We start from the raw sequence: 20,335 nt of genomic DNA, 5'->3' as shown, positions 1-20,335 counted from the left end.
TCTTAACGTAGCAACTAAATACCGGAAGTCCATTTTATCAAACTCTTCCGGCCCACGACAGGTGGCGGTCTGCATCAATGGCGTTTGTGCACGACCTACCGATTCAACCAGCGAAGAAGAAAATTGGACCAGGATGAAAAATTAGCGATAATAGTTTCCTCTCACATGTTCTTAATTGTGGATTTATTTGTACAAAAATGAAATTGGTAAGTACCTACCCATAAAGTAACTGTGCGGACTTGATGTAATGGGATGTTATAGCAGATTTTGTTATCCTAGCAACGAGAAGCCTTGCTTGTCACTCAGTTGTCAGAGAGTTAGCTTAGAAGTCACAGATGTAGTGTAGTAGTGTTTTGTCATCTGATGTGCCAATGTTGTGTGAACATATATGTTTGTATTTGTTTTCTGGACAACCGAAGACGTGTGTTTTTATCCCGTTTGGTTGCCATTAGTACTGTCTGTCTGGCCATCCTACATTGCCCTGCAATGTCCTCAAATTCAAATCGACCACCATCATGCTCGATTGTGCACTTGACACCACGTCTGTCCTCAACTTCTTGCCTCTTCCCCTGGTGCACAGGTGAGTAACGATACATAATAGTGTCGTTGTTGAGTATATTACCCATTGAGTTTGAGATAATCCAAAACGACCATAAGATTATTATTTTTAATTACTGCATACAATATATATGTTATCCTCTTTCAGCCCAAGGCTCTCAAAGCTCCCTGGTTGGAGCACTAAAGATGGAACCTTAAACTTGGAAAAGGTGTGACATGCTTATGTTGATGGATTTGATTTTCACTGATGGAAACACTTTCTGTATTGTGTAATTGGAGAATGGTAAGTGACTACCTACCTCACTGACATTTGCAGGAACTGAAAGAGTGTGCTGGCAGAGTGTTTGTGGATTCACAGCCAGAGTTCTGTCTCCCAGAGGTAATGCATTCAGCCACCACATGTAAACTTTAGCTTTACTATGTTTCTGGGAAGGTTATCTCTTCACAGTACTCCCATATGAATATTTTGTAATACTTAGCATTGAGGTACTACCACACAATAAACAATAATAGATATGTTAGTGAGCTAGATTGATGTTTCCAGAGGGAATTACTGGATCTGTCAACGATCGATGTCATCTTGATTTCCAACTATCACTGTATGATGGCCCTGCCCTACATCACAGAAAACACAGGCTTCACTGGCACAGTGTATGCCACAGAGCCCACCCTGCAAATTGGAAGGTAATGAAACATGGGGATTTTTTTTTTCCAGTAGAAACATTTTTGTAACATTTTAGTACATATTTGTTCTGTTGTGGCAAAGAACTCTTTGCTGTTTATTACTTCTGTGTATTTTATTTCAAATGTTTTTCTTTTTGTTTTGTTTTGTTTAGACTGATGATGGAAGAGCTGGTGAAGTTCATGGAGAGAGTTCCCAAAGCTCAGTCTGCCACCTCCTGGAAGAAAAAGGAAATACAAAGGTATGTGGGGCCCCCAGTGAGAAACAAACTCACGACCCCTGGTTTACCAAACCATTGCTCTAACCACAGAGGGATTGCATCAGGAAGAGCATCCGGCATAAAAATTATGCCAAACAAATAAGAGCGTTCATCTGAGATGACACACTGTGGCGACTCCTAACGGGACAAGCCGAAAGAAAGTTTATTCTCACTAAACTAAGAGAGAATATATTTAATATAGTGATGAAAGTCCTCCGGATTTTCCCGGAATTCCGGATTTTTACATTTTCATGAAAATTGCTCCAGAAAATTGAGGAAAAATTGCCTAAAATGAATCCCGATATTAGTTGACAACATTGAACGAAAATGCGTTTGAGTTCGTTGTTTTGCTTTCACGAGCGTAGCCATGTTGAGGCACGAACACTAGTAACAGTAACGAACCTACCCTCGTAATCTCTCAAGACGTTGCTTATTTTGTGTGGTCTTGACATTCATTTACGTGTTTATTTCATAAACGTTAACTAAACAAGACTGCTTCAAAAAACAACTGGTATTCACCCGGAAACAGGAAATGCAAGTTAACTGTACTGACCATGTACAGAGCATGTATGAACGTGCATGTTCAGAACTGCTTCACGTAATGAGAGCGCATTTACGTCGAAAGTCATCAACATCATGAGCCATGTCAAAGGAAATTCAGTTACACCAGGCAGGGGTGCACTTTGCGTCGATCGCGAGGCAGTGTGACGGCGTTAAAAAACAAAACAAAAACATAAAAAACATTCGACTATCATCCACCCCGTCGCTTGATTCAGGTGTGGCCAATACGTGGAGCGCATGCAGATAAAGGCGCATTCTCGCAAGCCGACCTCCTATTTACGGCAGTCCCGTTGTGCATGCCCCCCCCCCCCCCCAACAAAATGTCACGATTTCCAACAGGAATGTTTGTTACAATGTATCGCTAGCTTGTTGCAACGAACGCCGATTATGTTGAAGTAAACTTTCAGCATTTTCAAAACATTTCTAGTACAGACCGTTCATGTTTATACCTTGACAGGCCAGTGCATTTAACTTGTCTTCAGATCAAGTTTGGCAGATCAATTTATTGATTGATGATGAAAATTTTTAAATACCATTTTTTAGCATGTTCTACTGATATCAGTTAAAATTAAAAATGATCATTTTTGAGTTTTAAATTTTAGTTTTCTATTTTAGTTATGTATTTGTTTATTTTGTTATATTAATCCAGTAAGTTATTTTAAGGCCATCCCGAATCACACCCGCAACTTCATCTGCGAGCTTGACTGACCACACCCGTACATGTTTCAAATGTGAGTGACTGTGTATCAAAATATTAAAGGCAACTGATTTGTTATATTAGTATTACTAGATGCAGATCTAAGATAGTGTGCAATGTGGTCGAGTATATCAGTACAACGGGACGTAACAAGTTTGAGACTTAAATGTTAATATTTATTACTACAGGTCAACTTCTTTAACAGGTTTTGCTGTACGGTGTAGAAATTCAATATATATTTTCGTGTATATTCTATATCTATAATTTGTATAATGTGGGGAAAAGGACAATTTTAGATGTCTTTTTACTGAATAGTTCACTTAATTCATATGTCTTGAGATAAGATGGCATATTTTAAGCATATTTTAATGACAAATATGATTTTGTACTATCCAGTGATAGGGGGATGGGGGGCAAAAAAATTTGGGCTTGGCCCTTGGGGAACTTGTGCCCAATTTTTTTGGGGGTCAGGACTTAGAAATTTTACATAAAATTTTTGTCTGAATTTTGTTCAAAGATATCACCAGAATGCACCACAGCCATCCGTTTTTTCAAAAATTTCCGGGGGGGAGAAATGCCCCCACACCCCCCAGTGCACGCAATTGTATTTTCAGGAATTTTCATGAAAGTCCACTTTCATCTCTTAATAAAAAAAAATATATATATATATATATATATATACACACACACACACACACACACTCCTGCTTATGTTTACTTTCGATATTAATGGAGAAAGTTAAAAAAGAAATGCTGTTGTTTTAAGATGCAATGACTGTCGGAGTATGTGAATAATCGAAGAAAAAGTGTTTAAACTGGATGAGATCTTCTTTTCCGAGTGGGAAAGGTCTGGTCTCAAGCCAAAGTAGAAAGTGGAGGATGAGATGGTGTGTAATTTTAAAATTCCACCTTGGCACAGCCTGATCCAAGATGAAAGCACTGTGCACTACAGTGCACAAAAAGCTAATTCTGTATTTTAAATATAGGAGGCAACATAACATTAACCTTAAAACGGTTTGGAGCATTCATCATTACTTATTTAAAAAGGTTAAACATGTGGCCCTTATTTATGGATATGGAGACGTCCTCACCCTCCACTATTTGAGAAGAACTGCATTAAGGCATCATGACTTCTGCTGATCTCCTTTCATGTTGAAGAAAATAGTAGTACCAGGTAGTCACCTTTGGGGCCTGAAAAGATGCTAAATTGTTTTTATAAACTCGCTCTTCTCTACTTGCAACCATGTTAGTAAAAGGAGTTTCAATTTTATTTACAAGGTTACTTCCTGGACCACTGAAGGATGCAGTTGATGTTTGGACATGGAAGCGAAGCTACGGCATGCAGGAAGTCAACTCTGCCCTGAGCAAAGTGCAACTTGTGGGTTATTCACAGAAAGTGGTAAGAATCTGTTCTCATGGTGGTGTCCAGTCAATACACGTACGTGCACACCCAAACACAGACACACTTCAGGCTAATGCCAGAGATAATTTATGAACACAATAGAAAATATTTATAAAATAGGGTTTAACGTATTGTGAATTTTTTTTTTCAACAATTAGTTTAATACAAAATGATTGTTGGAGGCGTTTCTGTAGTTCTCCATATGTCATTTTTTAAACCATGGATTTGAAATAATTGACATGATTTTAATTGTAAATTGAAACATGAAAATGTCACAATTTTCATGACGATGATTATCACTGCTGTCAGGATATTACTAGTAGTAATGCAAGAAAAACAAAAAAATCTGAGAAACATGCAGTGAAAATTTACATTTTATTTTGAAAACAAATCTGATAGCCTATGCCTCATTATTTTTTAATATCCATGCAAGACCCCATAAATTCTACTTAAAATTAAGGAGACTGTGGCATACAGGTCTTTAATGATGAGACTGTACTAAATCATTAATGTAATGAATTATTCAATGAAGACTAATAATTACTATATTTAATGAATGTTTGTCAGTTCAAAAAACTAACGCAGGGGTTGGGAACATTTTAGGCTGAAAGAGCCATAAACGCCAAATATTTTAAAATGTAATTCCAAAAGAGCCCTACAATATTTTTAAAACTAAATGCTAGTGTATTCATGCATTTTATGTACGACCAACACTTTAAGAGTACAGTAAGTCTAAATTATTTTACATAACATTATTATGATGACAAAAGTACTTCTTACCATTAATGCAACTTCTGGTGCTGCATGGTTTTGCTGGTGGCTTTGTCGTCTGTTTCATACGTCATTCGATTAAACTTCATGCAGCTTAACATAGGTTAATATTCTTTTAAATGTGAGTAACATTTTTCACATGTATAGGTAGAACCAAACATTGTTAGTACAGCAATACTCACATGCCACAGTGTGTGGTATGTGACAGGAAGTGTGTTCCAAGTTTTCACAATCAGCTGGTCTGCAAGGTTTAATTTTTTCGTGAAAAAGTTGTCAAAAAGTCCATTGGGAACATCATGCACGAATTTTTTGGCATACTCCCCATCTGTGAATGTTTCTCAGTTTCTCACAGTTGCGCAAGCACCAGCAAAGCATTCTGAATTCATGTCACCTTGTTGTATCCAAACACGAAGTTGCTGCTGACTAGCTTGGACTCTGGATAGTAGCTCCTGAGATACTTTGTAACTGCTCTTGCCCACAGGGTATTTTGATCCAATGGCGTGTATATGGCGTGTTTCGAAGTGGCACTTTATTTTTAAGCATTTAATCATTGGAGTTTTGTCATTACATATCAGACACAAAGGAACCTTCTTTCTCAAAGGCAAATTACTCTGTCCGTTCTTACTGAAAACTTTGCCACTTTACTCCTCATCTCTTTTTTCTTTTAGCCATCTTTGTCAAAAGCTTTTCCACAATTAATTCCCACCAGATCTGCCTTCGACCCTTCTGCGCCTGCCCACATTGGCTTCCATATAGGACAGCAAACTATGTCAACTCCACAAGGACAAACTGTTTCTGCCTCAATTGGATTGCCTATGCCAGCGGTCCCAAACCTTTTTATCACTGCAGACTGGTCAATGCGTGACTATTTTTACCGACACTCTTGTGAACGAGTTCCCTCTGGATAACCATCTTATTTCTGTGTATAAGAGAAGCATCTGCGTCCATCTCTTCACAAAGCTCCTCAAAAAGGCGTGAGTTAAAGTAGTGTTCTGATGTGGTTAATAACTTTTTTTCTTGGAACTTGTAAGCTCTTTTTCAATCTCTTCACTGGGCCTTTTTCCCATTGAAAATAAATTTTCCAAAGACGTGTTTTTTCTAGCTCGTGGGGGTAAATTTGGCACGTGAGCCATAGGTTCCCGACCCCTGGACTAAAGTGAATAGACAAAGAAGATTACAAACATTTGAAAAAATGTAGATTTTCAACAGACAATATGTGCAATCATAGCAGTAACATCTGCAGCTGCATTTTGAGCTGATCATATTCACAAGTCTGTAAAGCTAATTAATAATGGCTATATTTAAGCTTTGGAAGGACCTTTTGATAAGTCAAGCGGTTTTATCCAGTTTTGAGTCCAAAGTCCGAAAATCCACAATGTCTTTGCTGCCCGAGGGCTAGAGTCAGGGGGGTTGTTCAATTTCTCTCCACTGCATAAATAAGTGGACAGAGACTCTGTTTGTGGTTTTCTATCTAGAGGAACATTTTTTGTTTTTTATTGTCAACACTCCAGCTGCACTTAGGCCTCAGAAAGTGCTTGACTTGCTGTTTGGATGAGGAGGGTTGAACATCTCCCTCTAACTGTATCTCAAAGGGAGTCTGTGTGTTGAGTGTCAGAGTGCTCAGGGCTAAAGTCTCCAGTAACACCAAAAATATTTTGTTAAATTCCATCCATCCATCCATTTTCTTAGCCGGTTATTCTCACAAGGGTCATGGCAGTGCTGGAGTGCTGGACCTGTCATCGGGCAGGAGGCAGGTTCCACCCTGAACTGGTTGCCAGCCAATTGACCCCTCTGTAGAAATTGCGTCATTCACGTCGCTGACCAATCAGAGGCCAGAGATCTGCATAAACCACGCCCCTTTTTGGACTCGCCGTTCCCTCAGACAACGTAGCATGGTCCAGTATAGCTTTTGTTAGCGTTTTATCGCGTATTTGGGTTCTTTATCAATAGATATGGTTAAGAGGTGTAGTCACGGACTTTGTAATAGTGACGACAGGTATCCTGAAAGGCTAGTTGGTGGAGTTCAATTCGTACCCTTTCCAAAACCGAAGACCCAGTACGAAAAATGTCTTTGATGGATCAAACTTCGTGGAAGACGGCATGATCAACTGAATGCATCTAAAATCAACCAGAACAGAAGACAGAGTACGAAAAATGTCTTCGATGGATCAAACTTTGTGGAAGACCGCATGATCAACTGAATCCATCAACCAGAACAGATATGTTTGCACGAAGGTAAGCCCTATATTTGATTTTCAAAACATGTCTCATATAAATGAATTAGCAGTTCTTCCCTTGCATAACATAGTATTGTGTGAATGATTGACACACTTGATCTGTGTTGAGCGATATTTTGCGATGATCTGACTGCACAAACGTGTCTCTGTTCGGCGCTCCCAAGCTGAGCTAAACCGGACTTTGTTTGCACGAAGGTATGCCCTATATTTGATTTTCAATACATGTCTCATATAAATGAATTAGCAGTTCTTCGCTTGCATAACATAGCTAAGTGTGAATGATTGACACACTTGATCTGTGTTGAGCGATATTTTGCAATGATCTGACTGCACAAACGTGTCTCTGTTGGCGGCTCCCGAGCTAAGCTAAACCGTAATAGCGAGTCCTAAAAGCCTTCGACGTGCACCGAGACACCAAGACTGAAGGAAGGATGTTTGAGGACACTAAAGTAGTGATTGTCGTACTTGGTCGGGACTTACGTAGGTTCGACACTAATTCAAGAATAATTATTGAGGGGTGCGCGTGACGTTACACAAAGAAAACGAGAGAAACAACTCGTAAATCAAGCCTCGCCTTCTTCTTTTCCTTCATACGGCGGTTCACAAACTGCTATACAGATACACATACAGATTCTGCACACAAGTGTAATAGGTAACACGAAAATAGGAAACTGTCAATGACGAATTCGTCTTTGGGTTATAATATATTATATTATGTGGCTTCTCGGTCTTCCTCTGACTCCGGAAATATCTCGCGCTATCATCAATGGTTTCTCCGTCGATATTCATGTAAATACCATTGAAATACCCCTCGCTGAAATACTTGAAGCCCTGCTGTCTGCTTTTCAATGATATTTCACTGTTAGCTAAGAATGCGAGTGAGAAATCAGCCGGTAAATCGGACAATTTCGCTCTAGTCTTTTCTTGCTGTGCCGCCATTTTTGCTAATTGTTTGTCTGAGGTTAGCACACGTGGGGTGACGTAACTTCAGGAGGCGTGGTTAAGTGCCCTGTAGGGAGGGGTCAATTGCAGGACACATGGAGACAGACAACAGTCACACTCACAATCACACCTCGGCGCAATTTAAAGTCTCCAATTAATGCATGTTTTTGGGATGTGGGAGGTAACCGGAGTGCCCGGAGAAAACCCACGCAGGCTCTGGGAAAACATGCAAACTCTACACAGGCGGGCTGGGATTGAACACAGGATCCCAGAACTGTGAGGCCAATGCTTTTCAGCTGCCCCACTGTGCTGCCAAAACACACGCAGGCATGGGGGGAACATGCAAACTCCTCGTAAGGGAGGGCAGGGTTGCTAAATTGTTACTATAATTTAATTTTTTCTCTAAAGAGCCACTTGGGTTGGCAGCTCTGCGTCACTCTCCCTGTTGCTCGTGTGCAGACTATACGGTATTAATCCATCCATCCATTATCTATACCGCTTATTTTTACTGGGGTTGTGGGTTTGCTGGTACCTATCCCATCTAACTGCAGGCAGGATTCGGGGTACACGGAGTACACACTGAACTGCTTGCCAGCCAATCGCAGGTAACATGTAAACAAACAACCATTCACCGTCACATTCATACCTACAGACAATTTAGAGCCTTCCATTAACCTGCCCTGCATATTTTTGGGATGTGGGAGGATACTGGAGTACCTGGAGAAAACCCACACAGGCCTGGAGAGAACATGCAAACTCCACACAAGTGAGGCCAAATTTGAACCGGGGTCCTCATAATTGTGAGCCGGTTGTGCTCACCACACGCTTCTGTTCCACCTACGATATTAATAATCAGAATTTGTAAATGGTAATAGGAATGATTTAAATTGGATCAAGGTTTATCTTATATTTGCCTCATCCCTAACTGTAAATGAAATGTCAGTCATGCTTTTTTAAATCTTCTGGAAACCAATAAAATTATAAAAGAACATGCAACATTACTCCCATGGTTTATTTTTTTTGCAGGAGTTGTTTGGAGCTGTCCAGATCTCTCCATTAAGCTCTGGCTACTCCTTGGGTAGCTCCAACTGGATCATCCAGTCTCATCATGAGAAAGTTTCCTACGTGTCCGGTTCTTCCCTCCTAACCACACACCCGCAGGTAGGTAGAGAATCAACAATGAATTTCCTATTTCGTAGTGGCCAAAAGAGGTGTGAGTGTGAGTGAGACTGAGACTAGTTATTCACTTTCAAGTCTTTCCTCTGTCTTCTCGCAGCCGATGGACCAAAGTTCCCTGAAGAACAGTGATGTTCTCATTCTGACAGGCCTCACCCAGATGCCCACTGCCAACCCAGACGGCATGCTGGGAGAATTCTGCAGCAATCTAGGTAGGCTAAAATGTCCCAAATGGCAACTTTGTAAGGTTAAATCCATCTTTTGATGATTTGAATGTTAGCCACATGTGTGTTGTAGCCATGACGATTCGCGCCGGAGGCAATGTGCTTGTGCCATGCTACTCTTCTGGGGTGATTTATGACTTGTTGGAGTGTCTGTACCAGTTCATTGACAGTGCCAACCTGGGTACCACCCCCTTCTACTTCATTTCCCCTGTCGCCAACAGCTCCCTGGAGTTCTCACAAATCTTTGCTGAGTGGTAACCACATTTTTTTTATTGAATTATTTTGGGTTTTTTCACTTTGCTGTACAACAGAACACAAAAGCCTTTTCTTTTAAACGCCTGGATGTCACACATGCTCACATTCATTTTATCGATCATTTTAGGCTCTGTCACAACAAGCAGTCAAAGGTGTATCTTCCAGAGCCTCCATTCCCCCATGCAGAGGTAGATCCTGTACAACAACAATGCTATATGATGTGAAGAAAGGGGGCATTTTTGATGGATTTCTGAAAGGAACCAAAGAGAATTTAACCTAAAATGTTGTTCATTTTCTAAAACACCAGCCAGACATAAACAGCAGCAAAATTAGGCCATACCAAAAAAAGGTTGTGGTTACGATTTCCTACATTTCAGAACTGGGGTCGGGAAGTCATTTTTTGTTTTTTTTTACAAAATAATTTTAGTCCGTCTCCAGCACATGGTGCCACCATTTTCTTGTCAGTTCTTGTTAATTCAGACTTTCTTGTGCATAAAGAGATCAAAATTCATGAAGGCTTGGTCCAAAAAACATGAAATAATGTAAAAAATAGGACATGGCAAAACATGGAAACGTAACTTGACTTGATATGGCTCAGTCACGCTATGACATGGGATCAGGCAGTTACATTAGCTGACGCTCGTGAACACACATGCGTACACACACAACAATTTGGCAACAAGTGACGTGAAAAACAAGGCTTGAATGCACAACATAATCAGCACTCATGAGGAAATAGCACATGTCCACGCCGCCGGCCACTGTCAAACACCTGACTTAACTCTGCTTCTGTAAGTGGCGTGCGCCACCAGTGTGCGCGTGGCTGTGGAGAACCATGCCGCTAACATATTTATTACATCGTGTAAAAATATTTGGGTTAGCGGGAATTTTCTGGTCGGTCAGGAAATCGGAACCACAGGCTTTATTGCCAGAAATAGTCCTCCTTCCAAACTTCGCATCCAGCCTAGCTATCATGAAACTGTATGCAATAAAAACATAACCAGGAAACAGTTGCACTATTTTTTGGTATATTTTTAAAATAGTTTTTTTACTTAACATTTAAAGAAAAAACAGCAACAATTATAGGTGATAATGTATCCCTTCCAGTCCTTTTGCTGGTTTTGTTCTCATTCATTGTGCAGTGAAACTGACTGGGAAATATTCTTGGGAAATTAGAAATCTTGTTTTTTTATAAACCCTTTTAGTCTTGTATGACACAGGTAAAAGAAAAAAATGTCCACTTGGCAACATTCACATTATACTCCACCGTGAACATCAAAGCGTCATGCCAACCACCATCACTTCAAAACGATATTGACGAGACTAGAGCAAGTGGCTTATGAGTAATGCGTACATTCTGTGGTGGTGTTTCAGTTGATCCAAAGCAACAAGCTGAAGCACTACCCCAGCATTCACGGTGACTTTAGCAGTGACTTCCGCCAACCATGCGTGGTGTTCACTGGCCACCCCTCATTGCGCTTTGGGGACGTGGTCCACTTCATGGAGCTGTGGGGCAAATCCAGCCTCAACACGATCATCTTCACCGGTTGGAAACACACGCAAGTCATAAACTCAAGCAGTGCAGCTCGTAAAACTGACATACATGAAGGCAACATTGGAAATGATCTGTGCCGACAGAACCTGACTTCTCCTACTTGGATGCTTTGGCCCCCTACCAGCCACTAGCCATGAAGTGTGTTTACTGTCCAATTGACACACGTCTTAATTTCCACCAAGTGTCAAAGCTGCTCAAGGAGGTTCAGGTAACACCCTGCAACAATGCAGTTAAGTCTTACAAATGTACAGTATAAGAAGCATCATCTCCACATTTTTTTTCATTTTTTTTTTTTTAGATGCTTTTATTTGACACTCGTATTGTTTTATTTTTGTGATTTGCATAGCAAAAACCACAGCAGTTAACAGCAGCTTCTAGGTGCCCCTATATTATGTGAATTTCTACTACTTCTGTAAATGTTTTTGCGGGAGAAACCCTCCTCCCTGCTTTCTTGGCCCGTTTTCTTATTATGACCTCCTTGCTGCCACTCTCCCTGCAGGCTGTCCACGTGGTATGTCCCGAGCAGTACACCCAGCCTCCGGTGAGCCAGTCTCATCGCTCTGATCTGATGCTGGAGCTGCAGCCCCCTCCGATGCCCTACAGGCGCTGTTCCGTGCTCAGCCTGCCTTTTAGACGCCGTTACGAGCGCGTCTATATTCTACCTGAGGTGAGACACAGAAGGAAGGGGAGAGCTCGTCCTACAAAACCAGTTTAAAACTGTAATGTAATGTTCATATGTTCATATTACACAAGTACACTGGTACCTTGACATACGAGTAACTTTACATACGAGTTTTCTGAGATACGACTTGCGGCCGGGAAAAATTTTTTGTCACGTCTTGCAAGCCACGATCTGATGTACTGCCGGTAGGCGGCGCTGCGATCCTTAAGATGGTGAAATGCAGAGGTTCTGCTAAATTTTTCATACTTCACTCCATCTTTCCACGTGGCATCTCCATGCAGCTCTGCTCGCGTTTTATTTTGCATTCAGTAAAAGTGAATTAAAGCACGAAATAATAGAAAAACACGAACAGGGTGTACGAGTGAGCGACCTGGCAAAGTGGTATGACCGTTCTACATCAACGATATGTACAATTCTCAGGCAGAAGGAATCCATCAAGTCGATAACGCCACCCAAGTGGGTGAAAATTATTTCGAAGCTACGGAGCTGACGACGGAGGAAATAAGGAAGCGACAGATGCACCAGCATAGGAGGTGCGGAGTGAAATTAGTTAAAGTAAATTAGACAGAGGAGGTTATCTTTACCACCGAGAGAAAGGAAGTGTTGGCAATGTGGGAGAAATTTTCGGACTTTGTGGTGAAGAAACATCCATTACAACTGGTTGTGCATTGGCGCTATGTAATGGCATGTGGCCTTACCGATTTCAGAAACATTCTCAAAAAGAGGCAGAAACAAACCTCCTTTGACAGGTATTTTTTTTAAATGGCCATCTGTTGACACAGAAGAATGCCTTGCAAAAAAGCCCAAAATTGGGCAAGAGAAAAGACCAGAAGGTAAAACTGAGAAAAAATGTACAGCAATTAAGTTCATTCAAGTTCATTGTAGAGTACCATTGAGTTTGTATCTTAGTGAAAAGATACAAATTAAGTTAAGCAAAAGTGAACAACACACAATTAATTAATTTCAATTAATTGATTAATAGCAATTAATTTCAGAGTTGGTGGAAAGAAGAGAGTAAATGAGCAAGAGTGACTGAGAAACCAAATATCCTCCATGTCTTCTCCACCTCCACCAGTATCTTCTGTTACCAAAAGTTGTCTCATCTCCAACTTTATAAAGGCAGTTCCTTTCTTTGCATTCTCTTGTTTTTATACAATAAATGTTATTTTAAAATGTAATAACACTTTTCTTATTTAAAGACGTACAAAAAAAGCAGGGTAGCATTTTGGAGGGCTGAAACAGATTAATGGCATTTACATTCATTAGAATTGGGAAATTGGCTTTGACATAAGAGCAACTTGAAGTAAGAGCTTGGTCACTCAATGAATAAAACTCGTATCTCAAGGCACCACTGTAAATGCCTTTTGTCCTGGGAAATGTCAGGATCCCATTATGTGTGAACAAGTGGGCAAGTTTAATCTGGACATTATCTGTTTTTGTTTCTAGCTGGCCAACTCTTTGGTGCCCTCTGAGGTCAAACCGGGCATCTCTGTGGCAACTGTGTCGGCCATGTTGCACTCAAAGGACAACAAGCACACGCTGTTGGTGAGTGGGGAAAATAAAAAGTCTCCAAGTAGATTTGTTGTTTTAGCGGACTGATCTCCACCAAGGCTGAATTATCAACAAACAATGCACATTATTTTTTAAATAGTGTTGATTTTTTTACACAGCACTGTTCATGACAATTCAAGAGCAGGCTGAGAAAACATTACTTTCACAAAAACTTATTTGAAGTCAAGATATTTTCCCATTTTGTATTGGCAGTCAGTTCCCAAGCCTTCTCCAGCGCCTCCTACCAAGAAGAGGAAGCGGTTAATGGAGGAGCCCCCAGCTGGTCAGGCTCCCAAACCCCTCCTCAGTGGTGCTGTACCCCTTGAACCATTCCTTGTAACTCTGCAAAAGGTCAGGGTTTTATTGGATTTTTTTTTCACCTCGCTCAAGAGTAGGAATGTTACAAAAGAGTATTAGGGCCAAAGTAAACAATGAGACTATGAGATTGAGAATAAAGTTGAGTAAAAATATTTGTTTACATTAGAAATTGAGACCATGATATAAAGTCATCATTTTCATGATTTCAAAATAATTTTCTAAATAATGATCTACCTTCAAGGTTTTTGAGCTCTGGATCTTGAAAGTCCATCCATCCTATTTCTGTACTGCTTTTTATTATGAGGCTCTTGGCTGAGCTGGAGCCTCAACTGGCTGATTTTGGGCAACAGCCATTATAGACAATAGACTAGTTGCCTCCCAATCACAGTGTATGAGTTTTTCTCAAAAAGATACAACCATATTATTGCAATATTACAGCTGTCTCTGTGTAACTAACTTAATTCTTGGAATATTAGTACTTCAAAAATTGTAATTTTCCGGTACTATTTTTCTATATATTCAAGGGAAAAAAATAGCTCCTTTCAAGATAAATTGTATTATTTCCAAGGAAAACCAGTTTGAGGTAACTGTAATTTTATCAGAAAATCAGATTATCAGCAATCTCTGGATTATTAGATTGTGTTAAAATAAAATGGGACTTCTTAAAGTTTTATTTTTTTTCAATTTAGCCCTATTTCTCCCTTGTAGGAATGTAGACTGTATTGGGCCCAGCAATAACAAAATTTAGCAGCCCACCCTAAAAAAAAAAAAAAAGATGGCAGTGAAACTGTATACGCTTGCATTGCAGCACGGTATCACGGAGATAAAGGTGGAGGAGACGGCAGACGGCTACATCCTCCACTTGCACGAGGAGGACACACTGATTCAGCTGGAGGACGATGGCACACACATTGTGTGCGACAACAATGAGCCTCTACGCATGACACTGCGAGACCTGGTACTGCGCTTCCTGCAGAAAATCTGAACTGTTACTCAGTAATCTGACATGGAAACTTTCCATCGTATTTACTCTAAAGCCATCACAGATGTTTTGTAAAATAGTATTTTGTATTAAAGATTCAAAACCATTCATGGGCAGGGTGGCAATTTTTTGCCTTATTGAGATAAAAATCTCCTAAAAGGCCACAATCAGGGAAATAACACTTTTTTGTTTGACGTATAAAACAAAGGGCAAAAAAAGATGTCCCCTCCCACGGGCAGGGTCCCAAAACTGTATGTTATCAGTTCTGTAATGTGGTACATACTAAAGATATGTTAATTAATTCTTATTCTAGAACGACACGCATTCATAATACTGATGGATTAGCATTTTAAAGACAAACTTGGTTGCATACTGACCTTTCTTCTCTTGGAAAACGCTCCATGTGTACTTGAGGCAGCCATGTTGGGTCAGGAAGGAAAGGGAAATAATTCTCTGCTAACTTTGACCGATGAGTTCTCCTCTCCTGATACCAAATTTTGGCTTCAGATTAAAACATTTAAATATTTTGATATACTGAAGGATATAGTGCGTGAAAATCATGATGTCCCAAAAATGGGATGCTGCCCACGAATGGGTTAAGATTAAAGATAACTTTGTGATAAGCTTTTTTTTGTTTGTTACTTGTCGCTGCTGCATCGTTCACAAAAGATGTAATACAATATTACCATTTGATATTTTAATTGTCACTCAGTGTACATGCAGGTAAAATACAATAGATCATGACAAAAATGTGCAATATATTGCAATGTACCAATGCTGTAAAAATACAATTCATGGGCAGAAAGCAAGCGACAGTGAGTGACTGGCAAGAGATTTCAGGCTCTTAGCTGACAAACACTTAAATTGTAGCTAAAAATATAAATTGCTCATTTTCACGACTAAAAATATGGTGAATTATTTGTTGTATTTCACCGGGTCTTAAAAGTGTCCATTCCATGCGTAAGAAAACTCTTGGTGCCATGATGACCACACAATGTAACAAGCGTGTACATTATAAACCTTTCTTAGCGATATTCACTTGATTCTGAGTAAAAATTCAAGACAAAGTTGTCCCTTCTTTACACAAGTATATTTGGAAGTTTTCTGGTGAGATGACATTGCATTCTGGTCCAACTTGAACAATAGTGCGAAGTCATCCTGAAGTGTCATTTCTGTGTTAAAGATAGTGGCATGGCAACTTCATTGTCAGTCAGAAGAGTCAATTTTGTCTGGAGTACAACGAGTGAGATTCAACAAACTGTATCCTCTGTTTTTAAGCACAACGTTCTCGTCATCTACTTGGAGTCTTTTTCAGCGTTCAATAATGCAGACTGGACACCCAGCTTCTTCAGCTCGTCCACCAGATCACCATTCTGGTGCATCTGGAGGAGGATGTCGCAGCCTCCCACAAACTCCCCATTGAAGTAGACTTGAGGAATCGTTGGCCAGTTGGAGAACGCTTTCACTGCTGCGGGAAGCAAAATGCAATGGTTAACAACATTTCAGTGGACGTCAAAACAATAACAAAAAAGATGTGGGGCAGGTGTGCATGCTGTCACAGTTGAAGTGCGAGTATTGGGGGAGGTGTGAGTGCAGCTCCTAAATAGGTCAGGGATGGGCCAACTACGACCTGCCAGCGATTGGGATTGAATTGTCCTAATCATAAAATCATGACATTCATTGGACCTTGTCTGCAATGCCAACAAGTTCCACCAGGTTGTGCTATAATGCCCACTGTTTCCACAAGGTGCTGGGTCCAGTGATACAGTACATTCATTGGCTCTTTTGATTATACGCTGCTAAAGCTCTAAACATTTCAACCACTAGGAGTGAACCATCCATCCATTTTCTGAGCCGCTTATCCTTACTAGGCTTGTGGGAGTGCTGGACCTATCCCAGCTAACTTTGGAAAAGTGATGACATAACTTGTAACCTAACTACAGTGCTGTCAAACAAATCCAATTAAAGCAAGTGTTTATCAATGAACCGACCAACATTTCCCAAAGATTATTGAATATATGATTATAATTTGCCACTTGAGTGGGCGAGTAAATTGGCTGCTGTTGAGTAAATTTAAATGTCTTACTTCCTGCTTCCTCTCGGTTTGTACAGGTAATGTCGTGGCCAAATCTAGGGGCTTTGCCAAAAACCCCTGGAAAAGCGACATGAATTTCGAACGGCTGTTTCAGTACCACACCCTAGGGAGGGCCTCTGCAAAATGCTGATAAAAAAAAAGGAGTAAACCTTAGGTGAGTTAGCCAGGAACGTTTATGACGTCACGACCACTACATTAACATCAAATGAAATAACGACGAGTGGTCACTGTGGAATTTCCGACTAAAACTTGAAATTAACCTCAAATGACAACTTGTTGCCGCTGTTATCTAAATGCACTAACCTTCTCGGAGCTCCTCGTCTGCCAACACGTTGTACGAGGCGTACTCGTCTACTCCGTGCATCCGTAGAATCTGGACCACGGCGTTGCTGAAACCACACATCGGTTGAGCCGGAGTGCCTTTCATAAACACCACCACCTTGTCCTTCGTCACCATCTTGCCAAGGTCTTTCTGGAGATCCGATGCCGTGCACAAGAGTCGGGGAGAAGCCGTCCACACGCGTCCTTCGGCTTGTCCGGCTACAGGGTACGCTCCGAAGCGTAGACACCGATAAGTGTACCTTAGTACGTTAGCCATGCTATTTAGTCGTCTTTATCTTTAAACGAGGAGAAGAAATTTGTGCGTAAAGATTCAACACTAGAGTTCATCCACTCTTAAAAAAAAAACCAAAAAAAAAACGTCAAGCCTGTCACCGAGAGGCGGGACGATGAGACAATGGACGTTATGATTGGTTAGCTACACCCGACTAATTATAATTTAATTTATCATTGGTTGGCAGATACGTCGGTCCCACATTGGTTACACAATTCAATTAGTAAACGTTGACATAAACAATATCCACCAAACCTTAAATGCAACTATAAAATTTCAATTCAAATTACCGATGACACATGTCATTGAATTAGAGTAGCAAATAAATCGTTCGGAAAAAAAATAAAGAGCCGCATAAGAAGTTCCGGGTCACTTGCGTAATACGGAAGTAATAAATGTTACAGTCGTTGACCAAAATGGCGGCGCACGATACGAAGAACAACAAATCGTCAAAACCAGGAGGGAAGGGCGGCCAGCCTCTGGTCATTGCCAAAACTCCTGCGGAAGAACAACGCCTCAAATTGGAGAGGTTGATGCGGAACCCCGATAAACCCGCTGCAATACCGGAGCGTCAGAAAGAATGGAACCCTCGGGCTCCACCAGAGTTCGTCCGAGATGTGATGGGCTCAAGCGCCGGCGCGGGCAGCGGGGAGTTCCACGTTTATCGGCACCTTCGACGCCGAGAGTATCAGCGACAAGACTTTCTGGACAAAATGTCCGTGAAGCAGAACAAGGAGCAGGCCTACTTGGACAAAGTGGAACAAAACCAACGCGAAGCCGAAGAGAGAACGGCAAAGCGTAGGAAGAAACGAGAAAAGCTTAAGCAGAAGAAGTTAATGGCGAAGAAAGCCAAACAAGATCAACGAGAGGGGGACGTCGAGAGAAGTCTCAATGAAACCAGTGAAGACGAAAAGAACACGGACGAGGAGGATGAGGAAAAAGAGGCCGATGATGATGCTGAGGTCCCTAGCTTCATCATGAGGAAAAAATAGTTGATGTTGCAATGCCCAGGACAATTTTGAAACGACTATTTGACATTATTGACCAACGACGAACGTGACTGTAAACGTACATTTTTAAAAGCAACTTTCAACTATGGTCTCTGATCGAATAGCCACAAAGGCAGTGGCTGGCACTCTACGTTAAAAGATTCTTATTGTGCTGTCCACGGTTTCTCAAGGAAGTTGGTCTTACCTGGAGAAATCTGATTTAGGATTCTTAAAATTGTTGCACATCCTACGGTTTGCCCATTTGTATGATAATTTTAATAAACAAACATAATAATGGACAGCTGTCGAGTAGTTTCTAAGTATTCCAGATTCCCCTTTTTGAAGTTGAACATTTATCCTACAACCTACTGAAGGTAGATGTACTAGTATAGTTTTTGTCCTCCCTAGTACAATTTTGACATTCTAGTAAGACAACTGCACGTTGCTTGTGTGGTAAAATTACACAAGTTGACAAATATGTGACTAGTGATGTAAAATTTTAGTTAACATATCCCTCTTACTCATAAATATGAGTGGCTGACATCACGTGAAGTTATACCTTACACGTAAAACTAATCTTTCTACAAGTCTACTGAATCATAATACTCATGAGGACAGAGTGTACTACGAATACATGGACCTTACCTGGATGTCAAGGGTGTTGAATACATGCTCAGTCATTTCGATATCTGGCTATTGGTTTAAGCCCCTTTTTTTTTTTTTTTTTTTTACTTTGGAACAATCCCACTGTGACATCTCTGCAGCCTTGCGATGTTGTTGCCCCTTGCACTTGTCTGTTGCTTGTGGACACAACAAGGTTGCAAACAGCAATTCAAAGGATGAAAAGGCGTGGCTTTCTGGAGTCTCAGAAGCAGCACGTGCGATGTTCTTTGGACAATACTCCTGCTTTCCACGGTGGTGATGAACTTTCTAGACATCACCTTTCTTGAGGCAGGTAGAAAAAAAAATATGGGCTGCCGGATATTGCCTGAATCAGGTGAAGTGCTTCCTGTTGGGCACTACTGGCTGCCACAAACGCAATTGAATCGCAATTCTTTGTTTGTAGTAAGAAGATTGGCAATTGCGCTCTTTTGTTGTTGAATTATTGTGTAATTTGATCAATGTTTAATCAGACCCTTTACAGCTGTGCTGTAAAACAAAGTGTTAATGCTGAGATTTTTTTTTTAAGAAACATTTTGGTGGAAAAAAATGAACTATTTTCTTTTGACAATAAAATTAGTCTTCCTAAGATGTTACGGTATTTTTTTAATTATTACTTTTCTAAATACAAGCTGTAATTTGAATGATAAAACGATTGAAGGTCAGAGGACAAAGATATAAAAAAAATTTAAGTCTGGAACCTTTCAGTCTTCGGCTCTTATCTGGCGCTGTTGAGCCATTGCTCGCCATTTAAAGTGTAGTGTGCTGTGTTTGGTAATTGCAACGTCATTTCCTGTCGCCTGTATCCCAGTGTCTTGATCTTTTGAGTATGTTTTGGGGGGGGCTCCATATATGTGGGGAAAAAAACATTTCATTTTTAGCTCAACTATACACATTTGCAAGAAAATGGTATGCATGTTTTACATAACACAAAAGGCGAATTGGTAACTGACCTCATAACATCTTTGTCCTTTGACCTTTAATGGAAATGCCCGGGCGAGAAGCAGGGCACACCCTAGATTTGTTGCCAGGTGACTGTCGGGCATGTACAGTACAGACCTAGTCATTCAGTTTCACACACGCATACACGGAGGGGAATTTTACACCTCATATAACTTAATTTTAG

The 20,335-nt window shown here is 40.6% G+C and overlaps 3 protein-coding genes and 1 non-coding gene across 5 annotated transcripts; 3 read left to right on the top strand and 1 right to left on the bottom strand.

Annotated features, from left to right (window-relative positions):
- Window positions 1-54: 54 nt before the first annotated feature.
- On the top strand, window positions 55-16,188 carry ints9 (integrator complex subunit 9). Of its 2 annotated transcripts, none has more exons than XM_061811396.1 (17): window positions 55-206; window positions 453-580; window positions 707-767; window positions 875-937; window positions 1,103-1,242; window positions 1,395-1,481; window positions 4,036-4,156; window positions 9,136-9,270; window positions 9,386-9,497; window positions 9,583-9,763; window positions 9,892-9,952; window positions 11,139-11,310; window positions 11,403-11,527; window positions 11,819-11,986; window positions 13,448-13,546; window positions 13,766-13,903; window positions 14,679-16,188. In XM_061811396.1, the coding sequence occupies exons 1-17, from the start codon at window positions 198-200 to the stop codon at window positions 14,853-14,855; spliced, it is 1,977 nt and encodes a 658-aa protein (XP_061667380.1). In that variant the 5' UTR covers window positions 55-197; the 3' UTR covers window positions 14,856-16,188. The 2 variants fall into 2 exon arrangements, with proteins under 2 accessions (XP_061667380.1, XP_061667381.1); XM_061811397.1 differs by having other exon boundaries at window positions 73-206; window positions 420-580.
- Window positions 15,535-17,795, bottom strand: glrx5 (glutaredoxin 5 homolog (S. cerevisiae)). Its single transcript, XM_061811404.1, has 2 exons — window positions 17,251-17,795; window positions 15,535-16,320 (listed from the first exon to the last, which is right to left on the bottom strand). The coding sequence occupies exons 1-2, from the start codon at window positions 17,543-17,545 to the stop codon at window positions 16,148-16,150; spliced, it is 468 nt and encodes a 155-aa protein (XP_061667388.1). The 5' UTR covers window positions 17,546-17,795; the 3' UTR covers window positions 15,535-16,147.
- Window positions 17,796-17,927: 132 nt separating this feature from the next.
- On the top strand, window positions 17,928-18,846 carry prkrip1 (PRKR interacting protein 1). Its single transcript, XM_061811403.1, has one exon. The coding sequence runs from the start codon at window positions 17,956-17,958 to the stop codon at window positions 18,550-18,552; it is 597 nt and encodes a 198-aa protein (XP_061667387.1). The 5' UTR covers window positions 17,928-17,955; the 3' UTR covers window positions 18,553-18,846.
- A 468-nt stretch (window positions 18,847-19,314) lies between these two features.
- LOC133497080 (small Cajal body-specific RNA 13) lies at window positions 19,315-19,586 on the top strand. Its single transcript, XR_009793935.1, has one exon. It is a non-coding gene; the product is annotated as a small Cajal body-specific RNA 13 (non-coding RNA).
- Window positions 19,587-20,335: the final 749 nt, after the last annotated feature.

Source organism: Syngnathoides biaculeatus, chromosome 23 (genome assembly GCF_019802595.1).
Source record: "Syngnathoides biaculeatus isolate LvHL_M chromosome 23, ASM1980259v1, whole genome shotgun sequence".
In the NCBI taxonomy this organism is placed as follows: Eukaryota; Metazoa; Chordata; class Actinopteri; order Syngnathiformes; family Syngnathidae; genus Syngnathoides; species Syngnathoides biaculeatus.
This window is presented reverse-complemented; position numbering and strand designations above follow the sequence as displayed.

What these genes read in the sequence shown, in the direction of transcription:
- ints9 (XM_061811396.1), top strand. An exon ending in GAACCTTAAACTTGGAAAAG is followed by an intron (nt 768 to 874) that starts GTGTGACATGCT and finishes TGACATTTGCAG; the next exon opens with GAACTGAAAGAGTGTGCTGG. An exon ending in CCCACCCTGCAAATTGGAAG is followed by an intron (nt 1,243 to 1,394) that starts GTAATGAAACAT and finishes TGTTTTGTTTAG; the next exon opens with ACTGATGATGGAAGAGCTGG.
- prkrip1 (XM_061811403.1), top strand. Translation starts at nt 17,956, where the DNA reads ATGTTACAGTCGTTGACCAAAATGGCGGCGCACGATACGAAGAACAAC.
- glrx5 (XM_061811404.1), bottom strand. Translation starts at nt 17,545, where the DNA reads ATGGCTAACGTACTAAGGTACACTTATCGGTGTCTACGCTTCGGAGCG. An exon ending in AGACGAGGAGCTCCGAGAAG is followed by an intron (nt 16,321 to 17,250) that starts GTTAGTGCATTT and finishes TGCTTCCCGCAG; the next exon opens with CAGTGAAAGCGTTCTCCAAC.